Below are 19045 nucleotides of genomic sequence, written 5' to 3' on the forward strand. Positions count from 1 at the left end.
TCATCATTGTAAAATTTTTTTCATTACAAAAGCATCTCTTTTTTTTCTAACTCGAATTTCTGCACCTAACAGCTGAAAGGACAGTCAAAAGAACGTTGGTAAGTTTTTCTGTGAGAAAAATCCGTTAAATTAATGTCGTAAATCGTTCATTTAAAAAAAAACTATTCAAAATGTTGTGTCAAGTCAATTTATTACCAAAAACGGTGATATTGTGATAACATTGATAATTATACTGTGACATATAACAAAAATATCACAAAAGTATCGCTATTTTAGGTACATTTCGCCATCAGGTACAAAGAAATAATCATTTAAATAATTATTTTACAGATTTTATCAAGTAAACTGAAAAAGTATATAAAATTATTATATTTATATAGACATATAAATTACAATATATAAATTACATAAATTTTATAATATTAACAAGCATTACGGAATATTATCGAAATGTATATGAACAAAACAAATTGTTTATTTTATTTTTATTGTAGAAAATTATATACATACCTAATAAGAAAGAACAAATTGTAAGAATATACACATTTACATAAAATTCGACTGGTAACTAACTTTCTGAAATTTTGCCTTTAAGATTTTCATCTATTTACATTTATTATAATTATTATATTTAATTAAAATAATCTCTTACAAGGTATACTCATAAAATACATTCAACTGCAAACTTATTCAAAGCAATATAGTCTCTAATACAAAAATAATTAATTCTGCTGTGGTCTGTTGTTTATTTCTTATATTTTAACTTAGACACGTGCTTTAAAGCCCTTTTCTACCGGCATGTGTTAGCTCATAATACGCAAGTTGAGAGTATAATCCTGTGGCTGACAGTAATATTAAAATAGAGGCAAGAAGTTGACATTATTATTAATCCAATTTAACGAAATACCTATTATAAAAGGAATTTTAAGATTGTTTTAAACGTTTATCCAAGAAGCTTTTTCTAAGACTTTCTCAATGCCAACGGTTGAAGAAATCAAAGATAGATTGAAATTTTTTACTTGCTGTCCCACCGCTGACACCTCTAATTATTATGACGAGGATAAAAACGGAAATTAACATACGACTATGGTACTAAAGAAAAATTATTGATTACGCGGAACCCAATCAGCTTTTCAACATAACGTAAGAATGCATTGTTCTTATAAAAGTGACTTTTCTTATTTAACTCTTATATTTTAGGGGTTCTACCGCATTCTTCTGAGCCAGAATTTCACAAGGTAGATACCGGTCGCCGCCTGGAGCAGTTTGTTGATCCAGTATAATCTGAAACAACATGAAAAATATAATTTAGCTAAATACAAATATGATTTGAACATCATCTTGCATTAAGAAACTTATGAATGCGGATGAAGCGAAAGAAGTATGCGAGGATCATCACAAGTGGATAGTTTCTGCCTGCCCCTTCGGAAAGAGTATGTACGTAAACTAATTTAGAAATCGACGAGCTAAGGCTTTAGTTGCCGCCCGATGAAAAACAAGTGCAGTTAATAAACATGGAAAAAAGACTTTAATGTAATGAAAAGTCAATTTCCAACTTTAGTGTATTGAACCGTTATTTATATTGTGTTGCTATATATTATTTTAAAATGATACACGCCGTTTGGATAGAAATCACCCTTCAGACCCGCTGTGTCAAAGACAAATTCCTAATGGCTTAAGTCTTTATGAGAAACTATCTTACCAACTTCATGTTACATGCCCGGTTCATTCCTTAAATGCACTAACAGGCTTTTGCTTGAAGCAAGGAATCAAAAAGTCGTGTGGATTCTGCACTTTAGAACAGGACACTACATATCCTTCCCACGGATGTCTTAAAAGGCGACTAAAGGAGACGCTAGTAGACATGCAACCTGTTAACATTTGATTATCGATTCCAATATTAGCCAGCAGAACGTGGCCTTTCAGTCTTTTCACGACTGATTGTTCAGTTTACCTCCCAAGGGATATTCGTGATTATATATACGAAACACAAAAGTTTATTAAAAAAATTCTATGAAATCTCACCTCCTCAACTTAGTCCTAGCCTGCACCAGGGAATCGGGCGTATCCTTCAGGATGAACCTCCTGATGCCCAGCATGTACGCGCCGATATACGTCTCCCAATTGAACTCGGGCCAGTGGAAGAAAGTGGCGCCATCTGTGGCGGCGGCCGCGTCGCTGTGGAGCGCGGAGAACTCCGAGATGCCGAACTGCCACTCGTGGTTGGCGAAGTACTCGCCCGTCGCGGCCGCCATCTTGAAGCGGCGCGCTAGCTTCATCATTCTAGAATTTGAATAAAATTGTGATGGCTTTAATGGAGAAGTCGTTTATAAAACCTTTTTTCTGGTGGTCAAATAGTATAAGCAGATATACAAGGAGAGTGTGGAGGGAAAGGTCGGAGTGGGAAGACCTAGACGAACGTATTTTGATTAAATTAAGGACGTCCTGGTAAAGGGTCAGGTCAAGAGTACCCGAAACCGCCGAGCTTGCATGAAGAGAGTTATGAATGTAGATGAAGCGAAGGAAGTATGCAGAGATCGTGGCAAGTGGAAAGATGTAGTCTCTGCCTACCCCCCGAAAATGGCGTGATTTTATGAACCAATGTACCATTATGTAGGTACCACGTTCCCCGCGTTCACTCTCCTTTCAATATCACTATCACACTTGCCATCTGATGTAAACTTTGATCCTAGATATACAAACTCTTTCACTTGATCAACTTTTTCTCCTCCAATCAATCAATCTTTCTTGCAGACGATAGTCGCTTTTTGTGATAACCTGGCTAACAACTACATTTGACACAGAGTCCACATTTAACTGGATGGCTTACCTAATGATGACATTGGGATTCGGACGAAGTGAAAGTGATGCTACCCTACTCTAAGACAATGGCCTGAACGAAGTATTCATTCATTCATATAGTCACGTCTAAATCCCTTGTAGGGTAGACAGAGCCAAAAGTCTTGAAGAGACTGATAGTCCACGTTCAGCTGTTTGGCTTTATGATAGAATTAAGATTCAAATAGTGACAGGTTGCTAGCCCATCGCCTAAAACGAGAATCCCAAGTTTATAAGCCCATCCCTTAGTCGCCTCTTATGACATCCATGGGAAATGAGATGGAGTGGTCCTATTCTATTTTATGTTGGTGCCGGGGACCACACCGCACTAGGTATCAAATTTACAATTCCTTTCCTCTCAAGCATGAATGAAGACAGTTGGTCAGGTCAGGTTGTTTTTTTTTTTAATATTTTTTTTTTAAATATATACGGGACAAATTACACAGATTGTGTTAGCCTTGTAGTAAGTTCGAGACTTGTGTTACGAGATACTAACTCAACGATACTATACTTATATACATAAACATCCAAGACCAATCAGAGAAAGTTCGTTTCTCATCACGCCCTGGCCGGGATTCGAACCCGGGACCTCCGGTGTCAGAGGCCGTCAAATCGTTGTCGTGTAAGGAGTAGGTACGTACATGGCCTTCCTCCCCTGCGCCCTCAGCACGACGTCGTAGAGGAAGGCGGGCAGGAAGTGCAGCGACACCTCCCAGAACGTGTTCACCAGCCGGGACTCCGTGAACGAGAAGTTGGGGTACCACATCACGTATCTGACGATAACACCACAAATATTATATAATACATACATACATATGGTCACGTCTATATCCCTTGTGGGCTAGACAGAGCCAACAGTCTTGAAAAGACTGAATGGCCACGTTCAGCTGTTTGGCTTAATGATAGAATTGAGATTCAAATAGTGATAGGTTGCTAGCCCATCGCCTAAAAAAGAATTCCAAGTTTGTAAGCCTATCCCTTAGTCTTAGTTATCTATCTATCTATATCTATACATATAATAAATCTGTAGAAGGGTCAATTCTGTACATTGAAAATATTGAAAAAATAAATAGCAGGGAGTGTTACTGGATCGATACCAAACCCAAATATCTGATTAAAAAAATTTTTGTCTGTCTGTCTGTATGTTCAGGCATCACATGAAAATTAACGGTTCGATTTCGATGAAACTTGGTATAATTATACCTTATTATCCTGGGCATAAAATAGGATACTTTTTATCCTGGAAAAATACGTAGAAAAAAGAAAATCTCAATTTTTCAGTTTTATCCATAGACGTTGTTCTGTAGAACCGCGAACACACGTTGCGTTACCCGCAGTGGATTAAGCGCCGTAACCTGTAGCGCCGAAAGTCGGCTTTGGCTTGAACCGTTTGCTGCACACGCGGGCTCAAAATTCAAAATTCAAAATTTTTACTTACTCTTATAGGATACTTCATATCGCTTTATAATTGTCAAAACGTATGGTTTAACAACATTGGTTGACGTGAAATAAATTACTTAAAACAAAGTTTACTGCCGCTTCCAAGGCGTCAGTGGAGAAGAAGCGGTAACAAACTGCATTGCAGCATTTTCTTCAACAACGTCAACTTCACAATTATCCAAACTAAGAATAGAATGTGGACGAGAGAATACATTGTTCAGATTAATATATTTATATGAGATTTTAATATAAAAAAAAAATATATTTTATATTTTATGGATTGCCAATTTTAAAAAGATTTATGTACAGAGTGTACTGAATTTTGATTTAAGTTCAAATCAAACTACAATTCATTACGAGGTTCCTGTGCCAAGCTCAAGCCAGATGTTTTTATCATTAAGGTAATCATCAGTCCTATAATAAGCCTTCTCACAAAGTACTTTCTTTACATACTCTTTGAATTTTCGGTTAGGCATATAAAGAACAGACTCCGGCAACCTATTATAAAATCGTATACAGTTCCCCTTAAATGATTTACTGACTTTACTAAGCCTATGATACGGCATGACTAATTAATGTTTATTACGTAAATTTCTATCAGTTGTGGCACTAACTTTGTGAAAAAAGAGGTATTTTTCCTAACATACATTATAAGGTAAAAAATGTACTGGGATGCTACTGTAGGTATGTTTATTTTCTTAAAGAGTTGTCTTAACGAGTCTCTTGGTCCTAAACCGTAAATTGAGCGAACGGCCCTTTTCTGAATTATAAAAATAGTTTGCTTATCAGCCGCGCTACCCCATAAAAGTAAACCATAAGATAACAAGCTATGAAAATAGCTGAAATAAACAAGCCTAGCTGTAGCTACATCTGTCAATTGTCGGATCCTCCTAACAGCATAAGCGGCAGAGCTAAGTTTATTGGAAAGTTTTGAAATATGAGCACCCCACTGTAGCTTTGAATCTATTATAATTCCTAAAAACTTTGTATTTTTAACAAATTCTTATTTCTGGCCTTCCAGTATTATGTCAGTATTGGCCTGCCTTACGTTTGGAAGGGTAAATTTAATGCATTGGGTCTTATTAGCATTTAAAAGAAGATTGTTGGTTGAGAACCAGATAAATATGACCGACAGTATATTATTAACCGAACTTACATTTTCGCTATGGCGATCTTATTTAAATATTAAAGAAGTGTCATCGGCAAACAGCACTATACCCCCCTGTTTTTCCACCATAAAAGGCAGGTCATTGGCATATACAAAGAAGAGGAATGGTCCTAAAATTGAGCCTTGAGGAACACCCATTGAGACGCTTGATCCGCTTGACTTTACTCCATTAATATCTACAGTTTGAATGGCTGTCGTTCCTATTTGAATTAATATTGTATGCGTGTAAAAACCCATGGGTGGAATAACTGTCCTTTTTTGTGGCGACTTCAGACAAATTCTACCGGTGATACCACGAGGAACAGGAGCTGATGAAGTCAGAGCTTGCCTTAAAAGGTCGAGTCTATGGCAACATATTATATCCATGCATTTAACAACAAATATGCGGGTAAGAGATGACACACATGCGCAACAATTTTCAAATTTGTTATTATAAATTGGCGAGGGAACTTATCCAAATGATGAAGGAAAAGTAGCTTTAAATGATGAGTTGTGTTATTCTGTTTCGTCCCTGCACGAGCTAATATTTGCCGTTTACGGAGACTTAAGCAGCGTTACGCATCAGCATAATACTTAGTTATGCAAAAGGTCCATTCTGACTTCTGAGAATGACAAAGCATCTGGAATAAATAATGAAATACTGACACATATTTAAGGAGAAAGTCGAGAGTATATCTCTATTAATAGAATGATGGATCAAGAAGAGTCCACTAATTTCCCTATAGAATTTTTTAATTCTTTAAATGTTTCTGTAGTTCCTTCAGATATTATTAAGTTAAAAATCGGGGTTCCTATTATTTTCCTTCTTCGTAATTTAAGTCCTCCGAAACTATGTTACGGCACTCGATTGAAGATCGATAATTTACAACCTAACGTAATTGAAGCTGAAATTTTAACCGGTTGTGGTGCCGGGGAAAGTGTTTTAATCCCTCAAATACCATTGATTCCCAACAATTTTCCATTTCAATTTAAGAGAATACAGTTTCCTGTAGCTTTGTGTTACGCCATGACAATAAATAAGGCTCAAGGTACCCTAGGAGTTGCTGGCGTAGATCTTACTGCGAGTTGATTTTCTCACGGGCAACTTTACGTAGCTCTTTCCCGTATGAGCAGTCCAAGAAATCTTCATGTTCATATTCCGGACGAGCTCACTAACAATGTTGTGTATGCTGAAGCTCTTCATTAACTTTATGTCGCATTGTCACGATCACTTTTTTATTTTTGCAAACGTTTCGTCACTGTCAGTAATTTACTGCTACATACATGCTACTTATCAAGGTCGGAATTACTATAAATAAAATACTACAGAACGCGAGCTCAACAGCAGTAGCTCAATAGAGGGATGTCCTTAATTATTATAGGCCTAGCCGTATTTGGGTTCAATAGATATTTATAAGATGTCATTGTCAGAGTTACTCAAAATGGAGAAATAAACCATCCACGCGAAGACCGACATCCGCGCGGACGGAGTCGCGGGCGGAAGCTAGTACATATAATAAATCTGTAGAAGGGTCAATTCTGTACATTGAAAAAAATGAAAAAATAAATAGCAGGCGGTGTTACTGGATCGATACCAAATCCAAATATGTGATTAAAAAAATTTTTGTCTGTCTGTCTGTATGTTCAGGCATCACGTGAAAACTAACGGTTCGATTTCGATGAAACTTAGTATATTTTATACATTACTATCCTGGGCATAAAATAGGATACTTTTTATCCTGGAAAAAAACGGAGAAAAAAATAAATTTTATCCATAGATGTTGTTCTGTAGAACCGCGAACACACGTTGCGTTACCCGCAGTGGATTCAGCGCCGTAACCTGTAGCGCCGAAAGTCGGATTTAGCTTGAACCGTTTGCGTTTGATGTCATTTCTAAGACTGTTCCGATCAGTTATTTGTAAATACTTTTGTTAATATTATAGTACGTACGTAGTTTAAGAGTTCATCGTAAATTAGTTACTTACATACATACATCTATACATATAATAAATCTGTAGAAAGTTCAATTCTGTACATTGAAAATATTGAAAAAATAAATAGCAGGGGGTGTTACTGGATCGATACCAAACACAAATATGTGATTAAAAAAATGTTTGTCTGTCTGTCTGTTGTATATATGTATATGTTCAGGCATCACGTGAAAACTAACGGTTCGATTTTGATGAAACTTTGTATAATTATACCTTATTATCCTGGGCATAAAATAGGATACTTTTTATCCTGGAAAATAAATCTTAATTTTTCAGTTTATCCATAGACGTTGTTCTGTAGAACCGCGAACACACGTTACGTTACCCGCAGTGAATTTAGGGCCGTAACCTGTAGCACCGAAAGTCGGATTTAGCTTGAACCTTTTGCGGCACACGCGGGCCGCTACAAATTACTATGAAAAAAATACTTTAGTCCGGTCAATCTAGACATTCGAAGCTACATTAATTCCCATCAAGCTGAAAATGAGTATAATTGTTTAAAACACAATCAAAAGCATTATTTCAAAATTCCCCATGATTCCGGTTTAAGGAAAAAAAATTACCCAAGGTCAAAGGTAAGAAATGGGTGTTTCGCGATTTTCTTCAAAACGGTTTTTCAAATCGTAAAATTTCCTCAGACATAAATTGTAGATCATAAAGTTATCTATAAAAAAGGTATCAATATTTTTTTTCAATAAAGCTACCGTTTCTGAGATATAACGATGCAAGAAGTTGCAAGCGTCATAATATACACACGTTTCCACGCCACCTCTGAGGTAGTGTACTATTAGCGCGTTTTTTTTAACATTTTTATTATTCAACTTGAAATAGGTTAGAATAAACACGTGTTTTCACTACGCAGTGGCACTCAAGACAAACTTTCGCATTTATTTTTTTTTTAATTAGAATAACCTTAAGTGAAGAAAATCATCTTAGGACAATAATAGAGATTACAATGAAATCAAATAAAAACTAAAACTACTTATAAAAAGAAAGAAAAAAGATGACTACAAACTAAAATTTAATTTATAAATTGTACAGTCCCTGCATAGTTTCAACATGCGGGAGTGTGCCCAGAAGGTTGGCAGCATTGCCAATTTGAATGGCAATGCTGATTCTCTGAGCCAGATAATTTCCAGCCCTCCGGTCAAGAGATACCTCAATCAGCTTTTTCGACAATTGTCAGAAAAGCTGATGGGCAGATAGGCCCCCCGGTCTCAGAGTTTCTACCCCAAAACGTTCAAAAGTATAGGTATTACCGATACCTACATATTTGCGACTTTTGATGTTTTTTGCCTCAGCAGAACCGGCCTTAGATTTAGTAACCCGAATATGAGACGGCGCAAGTGTGTCGACACAAGTAGCATCCCACACCAAAGGCCGCCCCAATCTCCAGGGTACCAAAGTCATACAATCCGGCCTCTTGGCATCATCCCGAGCCAGACCGTTTGGTTCTAGAACGGCTGGACCATGGATGGTGGCAAGAGCACGAAGGTTTATATTATTAAGGAAGGCATGGCGCCCTAAACGGCCGGCACTCCTAGGGCATGAGAGGCCGTGGTGTCCATAGCCGTCAACGGTATCCCCGCAAGGACTACTATTATTAAAGACTTACGGTATTTCATGTGTTGAGCATACTGAGATAAAGCAGGTATACGACCCTAGCTACGTACACAATTAAACAGAGAGACAGATGCTGTCTCAAGGTTTCGCTACAGTATAAATGAAGGGACTAGGTTTAAAATTACCGACAGAACAATATTTTTACTTATATTACTGCTACACAGAGTATATATGAGACGTGCTTATGCATATTATGACGCTTGCAACTTTTAGCATCGTTATATCTCAGAAACGGTAGCTTTATTGAAAAAAATTATTGATTCCTTTTTATAGATAACTTTATGATCTACAATCTATGTCTGAGGTAATTTTCCGATTAAACTTACCGTTTTGTAGAAAATCGTGAAAAACCCATTTTTTTACCTTTGACCTTGGGTAATTTTTTTCCTTAAACCGGAATCATGGGGAATTTTGAAATAATGCTTTTGAATGTGTTTTAAACAATTATAGTCATTTTCAGCTTGATGGGAATTAATGTAGTATCATTCTTATTTTTTGGTCTAAATTGACCGGACTACTTACTACAGAACGCGAACTCAACAGCAGTAGCTCAATAGAGGGATCTCCTTAATTATTATAGGCCTAGCCGTAATTGGGTCCAATAGATATTTATAAGATGTCATTGTCAGAGTTACTCAAAATGGAGAAGTAAACCATCCACGCGAAGACCGACATCCGCGCGGACGGAGTCGCGGGGGGAAGCTAGTAATAAATAAACATAAATATATACGGGACAAATTACACAGATTGAGTTAGCCTCGTAGTAAGTTCGAGACTTGTGTTACGAGATACTAACTCAACGATGCTATATTTTTTTATAATGAATGCTTATATAGATAAACATCCAAGACCCAGACCAGTCAGAGAAAGTTCGTTTCTCATCATGCCCTGGCCAGGATTCGAACCTGGGACCTCCGGTGTCACAGACAAGCGTATCACCGCTGCGCCACAGGGGCCGTTATATACATTATACATTCAGAAACAATAGGTATTAAGTTAGTACATAACCTGTACAAATGGTGTAGGGGAGAGCGGGGCTGGTGTTAACAGGGGTAAGAATTAACAAGCTTATTCCTGCCAAACGTAAAGTGTTAAAAATATGAGACTTGGTTTAGAAATACTATATACGCAGCCGAATGTGTCCTGACTTGTCAGTTGCCGGCCAGCCATCGCATGTAATAGTTGTGAGTAGTGACCTCGGATTGACAGGTAAGAGAACTTTTCTTGTGTTGCAATAAATTGATTTAAGACTTATTGATTCCCTAAATTGGTTCAAAGTTTATACTAAATCAAACTGTAATTTATTGACAGTAAAACTATATTATTTGTTTGTAATTATTTTGACTAGATTATTTGCTGTAATTGGTTAAGTAAAAAAAGTAGCCTTGGGGCTAAAATTAACAAATTGAGTGGGGTAAGTATTAACATGTTAAGTATTGAGTATTAACATGTTAGTACTTACCCCGTATGTATGTATAATACAGTATTAACTAAGTGTTTTTTTACAATAGTATTTTTTTTGTAGAATGATAAACTATAAAAGGAAGAGCACAAGGGGGTCTACATCTCAAGAAGTATTAGAGTTAGCAGCTAAAGAAGTTCTGGAAAAATATAGAAAGTATATAGACTAATGATTGTTGAGTACTTATAGTTAATTGAAAAGATTATGTTGTTGCTGTTGAAGAAGATATTATTTTATTTACCTTATTAGGACTCTATAAGACTGTTAACACTAAAAAGTTTATTTAATTTTTATACATTAAGTTTAAAGTGGTTGTGTGTGTCAATATTATATAGGCTTAAAAATCATTTGACTGTGAGAATGATTGTTAATTAGTGTAGATTTAAAACAATATACTATATTCTTTCAGTTCCTATCATAAAAAGTACTGATTTATTTAATCTTAAGTACAATAAAACATTTTTATTAATATAAAAGACATTTTATTTATGTATTTTAATAGAATTATAGTCTGTGTTAATTATTGCCCCTTACGTTAATACTTACCCCAGCTCTGTTAATATTTGCCCCAGATACGGGGTATGTCTTAACAAACGACTTTTTTGGTTTTGATTAGTCTGTTTCTAAAATTACTTACCTAGCTGATAGTTTTTGTTACTAATATCATAGCCAGATAATCAAAGCATGTTATAAACAAAAAATAAAACAAAAATGTTAATTACTATTGAAAATATAAACCATAATGCAAAATTTGTTAGTACCAGCCCCGCTCTCCCCTATAGATTTTAAGATCTAGATCGGACCTAGCTGTCCGAAAGTTTTGGAAATTCAGCTTAAGAGGTTAGGTAAAAGTTTGTTAATTACTGACGACCAAGCTTTTTGAAATATTGATTACTGGTCTTATTTATTTTTATGCTAGATAAAGGGTTGCCGTGTGGTTTCCAGCATTAATAGAAAAAAGAATAGGACAACTCCATTTCTTTGCAATGTCGTCGTAAAAGGCGACCAAGGAATAGGCTTATAAACTTGGGATTCTTCTTTTAGGCGGTGGACTAGCAACGTGTCACTATATGAATCTCTTCTATCTATCTATCATCGCAGGTTAAAGTGATGAGAGATAATTAATTTATTTAGGGTCACCACCAGACTAACACGATTACATTCTCACAATACACTCATAAATTAAGAATTACCCTGGATACGACTACATAGTTGTGGAAAAACAAAAATAATTATGTATCCTTGATAGGACGACTGAATCTTAGTTTTACATACATACATATAATCACGTCTATATCCCTTGCGGGGGAGACAGAGCCAACAGTCTCGAAAAGACTGATAGGCTACGTTCAGCAATTTCGCTTTAAGATAGAATAAGTTTAAAATTTAAATAAAGAGTCATGGCAAATATAATGGTCATTAATTCCTTCAATACTTATTCAAAAAAAAACAAAATTCAAAATTTTTATTCATTATTATAGGATACTATATATCGCTTAATAATTGTCGTATGGTTTAACAACATTGGTTGACGTCAAATAAATTACTTTACTTACTTGGTGGGGTTCTCCCTGGCCCACTTCAGGCAGTGCCGAGTGAACTGCCCCCACTGTAGCGGGTTGATAGAGCCTGACGTCGCGTTGTACACGGGACACCGGCCGGGTCTGGAATCGTTACAACTAAATTGCACAGCTCATATATACATATAATCACGTCTATATCCCTTGCGGGGTAGACAGAGCCTACAGTCTTGTAAAGACTGACAGGCCACGTTCAGCTATTTGGCTTTAAGATAGGATTGAGATTCAAATAGTGACAGGTTGCTAGCACATCGCCTAAAAGAAGAATCCCAAGTTTATAAGCCTACTCCTCAGTCGCCTTTTACGACATCCATGGGAAAGAGATGGAGTGGTCCTATTCTTTTTTGTATTAGTGCCAGGAACCACACGGCACTACACCCACAGGCACTACACAGCTCATTCAGATTTCTAAGCGTGATGCTTATACATATATCTGAGAGTAAAAGGTGAAGCGATCGACCTTGAAAGTGGTCCAACATTGTGATCATTAAATGAAGAGAGTTAAGTATAAGGGGTAAGCCAGTCGCTTACCTCGTGCACAAATTGAAAAGTCAACTAATAAAGACGTTTATACAAACACTAGAGGCCGCCCGCGACTTCGTCCGCATGGAAACCCTATCAATACCGCGGGAACTCTGGGATATTATATACTAGAGGCCGCCCGCGACTTCGTCCGCATGGAAACCCTATCAATACCGCGGGAACTCTGGGATATTATATACTAGAGGCCGCCCGCGACTTCGTCCGCATGGAAACCCTATCAATCCCGCGGGAACTCTGGGATAAAAAGTAGCCTATGTGTTATTCTGGGTCTTCAGCTACCTACATACCAAATTTCATGGTAATCGGTTCAGTAGTTTTTGCGTGAAAGAGTAACAAACATCCATACATCCATACAAACTTTCGCCTTTATAATAGTAGTAGGATATGGTCACGTCTATATCCCTTGCGGTAGACAGTGCCAACAGCCTCGAAAAGACTGAAATGCCACGTTCAGTTGTATGGCTTTATGATGGAAAGACGTTTGTAGAAGCAGGAGACGTTTGAATAAGCAGGGGACGTTTGAAGAAGCAGGGGACGTTTGAAGAAGCAGGGGACGTTTGAAGAAGCAGGGGACGTTTGTACAAGCAGGGGACGTTTGAAGAAGCAGGGGACGTTTGAAGAAGCAGGGGACGTTTGAAGAAGCAGGGGACGTTTGAAGATGCAGGGGACGTTTGAAGATGCAGGGGACGTTTGAAGAAGCAGGGGACGTTTGTACAAGCAGGGGACGTTTGAAGAAGCAGGGGACGTTTGAAGAAGCTGGGGACGTTTGAAGAAGCAGGGGACGTTTGAAGAAGCAGGGGACGTTTATAGAAGCAGGGGACGTTTATAGAAGCAGGGGACGTTTGAAGATGCAGGGGACGTTTGAAGAAGCAGGGGACGTTTGAAGATGCAGGGGACGTTTGAAGAAGCAGGGGACGTTTGAAGAAGCAGGGGACGTTTGTACAAGCAGGGGACGTTTGAAGAAGCAGGGGACGTTTGAAGAAGCAGGGGACGTTTATAGAAGCAGGGGACGTTTGAAGATGCAGGGGACGTTTGAAGAAGCAGGGGACGTTTATAGAAGCAGGGGACGTTTATAGAAGCAGGGGACGTTTGAAGATGCAGGGGACGTTTGAAGAAGCAGGGGACGTTTGAAGAAGCTGGGGACGTTTGAAGAAGCAGGGGACGTTTGAAGAAGCAGGGGACGTTTGAAGAAGCAGGGGACGTTTGAAGAAGCAGGGGACGTTTGAAGATGCAGGGGACGTTTATAGAAGCAGGGGACGTTTATAGAAGCAGGGGACGTTTGAAGATGCAGGGGACGTTTGAAGAAGCAGGGGACGTTTGAAGAAGCAGGGGACGTTTGAAGAAGCAGGGGACGTTTGTACAAGCAGGGGACGTTTGAAGAAGCAGGGGACGTTTGAAGAAGCTGGGGACGTTTGAAGAAGCAGGGGACGTTTGAAGAAGCAGGGGACGTTTGAAGATGCAGGGGACGTTTATAGAAGCAGGGGACGTTTGAAGAAGCAGGGGACGTTTGAAGAAGCAGGGGACGTTTGAAGAAGCAGGGGACGTTTGAAGATGCAGGGGACGTTTATAGAAGCAGGGGACGTTTGAAGAAGCAGGGGACGTTTGAAGAAGCTGGGGACGTTTGAAGAAGCAGGGGACGTTTGAAGAAGCTGGGGACGTTTGAAGATGCAGGGGACGTTTGAAGAAGCAGGGGATTTTGTAAAAACTGGGGATGTTTTATGAAACAGGCAGAAAGGAGGAGCTGTACAGAGGAAACTTAAATGAGAAACTTTTGAGGAGAAGAAGTATGTAAGCTTAAAACTAAATTGTTACCTACACGTTATAGATATATATAGTTTTATTTATTGTGTTAAATTAGTAACTTTAAATAAGACTGACCGCAGTCAAACTATGAAAACAGTTTTGCGGAATATTGTTTTAAGTTCATAATGAATATTGTGTAATAAATAAATCACTACATAGTATAAAACAAAGTCGCTATTTTAGTCTGTTTGTCTGTATGCTTAAATCTTTAAAATTACGCAACGGATTTTGATGCGGTTTTTTGTAACAGGTAGAGTGATTCAAGAGGAAGGTTTTTATGTATAATAACATTTATAATTTTGCACCCGTACGAAGCCGGGGCGGGACGCTAGTAAATAATAAATAAATAAGGTTTGATAAAAAGGCTGTAAACAAGAAGATATTAAGAACTCACTGCTTAGCGCCCTGTCTCCAAGCGGCCAGGATGCAGCAGTTGACGACCATGTCCACGGGCACCAGGTCTACCACGTACCGCTCCCGGCAGTACCCCGAGCGGTAGGTCCCGCGGGAGATCTCCATGATGATGCCTGGAAGACGGACGTCATCAAACGGACAGACTCAGTCTTTTTTGAGTTTATTCGTAAGATACAAAAAATGCAAAATTTTCCTCTATTTTCAAAAGGTGTGCCGTGTGGTTCCCGGCGCCAATACACAAAAAAGAATAGAACCACTCCATCTCTTTCCCGTGGATGTCGTAAAATGCGACTAAGTGATAAGCTCACAAACTTGGGATTCTATTTTAGGCGATGGGCTAGCAACTTGTCACTATTTGAATATCAATTCTATCATTAAGCCAAACAGCTAAACGTGGTTATTCAGTCTTTTCAAGACTGTTGGCTCTGTCTACCCCGCAAGGGATATAGACGTGACCATATGTATGTATGTATGTTCAAAAGGTTATGATAAATCCTCACCGGTAACACCATACACGTTGTCGATCCACCCGGGGAACGGTTCCTGGAACGCAGCCGTCACTGAAACACAAAATTATAAATAAATAAATATATACGGGACAAATTACACAGATTGAGTTAGCCTCGAAGTAAGTTCGAGACTCGTGTTACGAGATACTAACTCAACTATACTGTATTTTATAATAAATACTTACCTACATAGATAAACATCTAAGACCCAGGCCAACCAGAAAAAGTTCTTTTTTATCATGCCCTGACCGGGATTCGAACCCGGGACCTCCGGTGTAACAGAGAAGCGTACTAACGCTGCGCCGCAGAGGCCGTTCAATTAGTTTTTAAATTTCTTATTTCTAAACTAAATGTTAATACAATAGTTTATTTATACATACATACATATAATCATGTCTATATTCCTTGCCGGGTAGACAGAGCCAACAGTCTTGAAAAGACTGAAGGTTAACGTGCAGCTTTATAGCTTAGTGATGGAATTCAAATTCAAAAAAAGTGGCAAGTTGCTAGCCTATCGCCTATAAGATGAAACCCAAGTTTATTAGCCGTTCCTTTAGTCGCCTTTTACGACATCCACGGGTATGGAGTGTTCCTATTCTATTACAGTGCCACACGGAACCACACGGCGCACGGTGACATTTATGACCTTTGAATAATTAAGAGCTAGCAACACTGCCTTGCAGATAGCAACACTGCCTTGCTCTGTTAACAGTACGCTCTCAGTTTATAATTTGAAATTTTCCGAAATACCAAATATTTTCGAGTGAAAGTGATCTAAATCAATAGTATAACATCGCATATATCCACTTGAGTGTTATTCAAGAAATTTATAACCGGATTACGACAGTAAACATTGAAGATAAGTCATATTTTTATACCCACATAATTTTATCATTCAAATTATTCAAGATAACTACCCACATCTGTCAAATAACTGATTTGTCTATATCAATTGACAGCATCAAAATTGAATCTGACATATGAAGTGTTGCCGCACTTATAAAAGTTCCCAAAATAACAGGGAGTTTTTCACAAAAAATGTCTGTCTGCAAAAAATGTAAAAAACAAATAAAAGCTGCCGATATAAAGGGATGTTCAAAGTGTGCTGCGTCTTTTCACTACCAGTGTTTAGATATTTCTTCTGATAATTTTAATAAAGAGTCCAAGGCCTACAAAGCTTCATGGAAGTGTGTTGAGTGTAAGTCTGTTGATAGACGATGCGATAACTTACAGTCTACTTCTCAATTATCAACTCCCACACACAGCGACCAACAAGCAATTTATAGCATTGAAGACTTTAAGAATTATTTCGATCAGAGTCTTGAGGAAGCTTTAACACGACTTCGCAAAGACCTAAGTAGTGATTTTGCGATTGATAGTGCTGATACTCGAGCAAAGCTTCAAGAACTGACTACTAGTGTTCAGCTTATGTCTGATAATTACGATCAGCTCCAGGAGGCCCTTGACCAGAAGACTAAGGACTACGACGACCTTAAGGTGGAAAATAAGGCACTTCGAACTGAATTGGGAGCCCTTCATACCAAGATTATTGTTTTAGATTCTAAACTTAACCAGTTTGAACAGAATTCTCGAGAAAATAATTTAGAAATTCAGTGTGTACCCGAACATTCATCTGAAAATATCAAAACTGTTATTAATCAACTTGCGGGCACCGTGGGGCATCCACTGCGAGAGCACTTTCACCGTGTTGCAAAGGTCAACAAAGACTCCAGCCGTCCAAGGTCAATAATAGTGAAGTTAGCAAGCCCCCTGGTCCGTGACTCCCTGCTGGCTGCTGTAAAAACCTACAACAGAACTCACCAAAGTGATAAATTAAGTTCTGCTCATCTGGGTATTGCCACGAAGGAGAAACAACCAGTCTACGTCTGCGAACATTTGACTCCAGCTAATAAACAGCTCCACGCAGCTGCCCGTAAAGTGGCAAAGGAAAAAAAGTTTGATTTTGTTTGGGTGCGTAACGGAAAGATTTTTATGAGAAAAGACGTTAATTCGAAAAGTTTTCTTGTAAGTGACTTAGACACCCTTAACTCTATTTAATTTGATGGTGTCTTTGCCTAGTGATAGCTCAAATTTGTGTAGAAATTTGCACCTAGTATATCAAAATGTTAGGGGTCTCAAGACCAAAACTCAGATTATATTGGCTAATGCAATTAAACAAAATGCTGATATAATTCTACTCACTGAGACATGGCTTAATGATAGTGTGTACGACCATGAGGTTATTGACAACAGATATGTGATATTTCGGCGTGACCGTAGTACCACCGATAGTACTAAATTGGAAGGAGGTGGCGTGCTTATCGCGGTATTAAAAAAACATGAACCTGTTCGTAGACGTTCGTGGGAGTCCACAGATGAAGATTTATGGGTGTCAATTGAACTGAGGTTAGGAAACTCAGTTCGGCACTTTTGTATAAGCACTGTTTATTTACCATCTCCGGTAGTATTCGATCAACTTAAACGTGTCACAGCTAATATTACTAATGTTTTACAACACAAAATACCGCAGAATTCATTGCTTCTAATGGCAGGTGATTTTAATTTTCCTAAATTGACATGGAATAAGGACCCTAACACTAATTCTTTTCTCCCATTTGGAAACAATTCATCAGAGGAAGACCTATTTGTAGATACTCTCACATTCAATAATTTGCACCAGTTAAATCCAGTGACGAATATATCAAAAGACCGTTCATTAGACTTGATTTTCTCTAATGAACTGGATGTTTTTCAAGTAACTGAACACCCTGTACCTTTAGTTCCAATTGATAGTCATCATCCAACTTTATGCATTAAAATGAAGTCTTCATTGCATAAACGAGTAGCCTTTAATAGAACCCCTTTTCTTAATTTCTTCAAGGCTAACTATCCTAGCATCAAAGATGAATTGAATAAGATTGTCTGGTTTGAGCATTTAAAGCCCCATGATTCTGTAGATGATTTGGTTGATAAGTTTTACGAACTAATTATGCCTATAATTCACGCTCATACGCCTATTGGGACTACTAAAGATAAAAAATTTCCTTGTTGGTTTAGCAGGTCACTAATCAAAACTCTCAAAGAGAAGGCCAAATTTCACAAGAGATTCAAAAAATATGGTAATCCCAGGGATCAGTTTACGTATAAATTACTGCGTAATAGGTGTGATAAAATGATTGATGACTGTCTCACAAAGTTTAAGTCTCAAGCTAAAACGGATATTAAGAATGACCCTAAATATTTCTGGACTTATATCAAATCTTTAAGAACTAATAGTGTTAATATACCTGACGAAATGTATTTAGAGAATCAAAAAGCTCAGGGTGGACAACAGATTAGTGATCTTTTTTCTGATTTCTTCAATTCAAATTACATTAGAAATTCATCAACGACGTATACGGTCTCTTCTTCAAATAATGCTCATGCTTCACTTGGTGCTTGTTACGTGACTAAAGTGGAAATTCTTAGGGCCCTTGAATCCACGGACACTAAAAAGGGACCGGGTCCTGATGCTATACCACCGATGTTCTTTAAGATATGTGCGTCACAATTAGTTGAGCCGCTTTATATAATTTTTAACAAATCACTTACAGCTGGAGTATTTCCCTTAAAGTGGAAAACTGCCCATATAACACCGGTTCATAAAAAAGGAGATCTTACTAACATAATTAACTTCAGACCGATTTCGATTCTTT

General features: G+C 37.9%; 1 protein-coding gene across 1 annotated transcript in view; it reads right to left on the reverse strand.

Annotated features, from left to right (window-relative positions):
- Positions 1 to 521: 521 nt before the first annotated feature.
- The window catches only part of LOC106136002 (putative fatty acyl-CoA reductase CG5065), a 33717-nt gene continuing 15193 nt past the window's right edge, over positions 522 to 19045 (reverse strand). Inside the window, exons 9-14 of the mRNA XM_013336429.2 lie at positions 15342 to 15401; positions 14822 to 14954; positions 12058 to 12165; positions 3480 to 3611; positions 2026 to 2283; positions 522 to 1284 (exon numbers count right to left, since the gene is read on the reverse strand). Coding sequence (XP_013191883.1) covers positions 1206 to 1284; positions 2026 to 2283; positions 3480 to 3611; positions 12058 to 12165; positions 14822 to 14954; positions 15342 to 15401 — 770 coding nt within the window. The 3' untranslated portion in view covers positions 522 to 1205. The remainder of the gene's footprint in view (positions 1285 to 2025; positions 2284 to 3479; positions 3612 to 12057; positions 12166 to 14821; positions 14955 to 15341; positions 15402 to 19045) is intronic.

This window comes from Amyelois transitella, chromosome 30 (genome assembly GCF_032362555.1).
Source record: "Amyelois transitella isolate CPQ chromosome 30, ilAmyTran1.1, whole genome shotgun sequence".
Lineage (NCBI taxonomy): Eukaryota > Metazoa > Arthropoda > Insecta > Lepidoptera > Pyralidae > Amyelois > Amyelois transitella.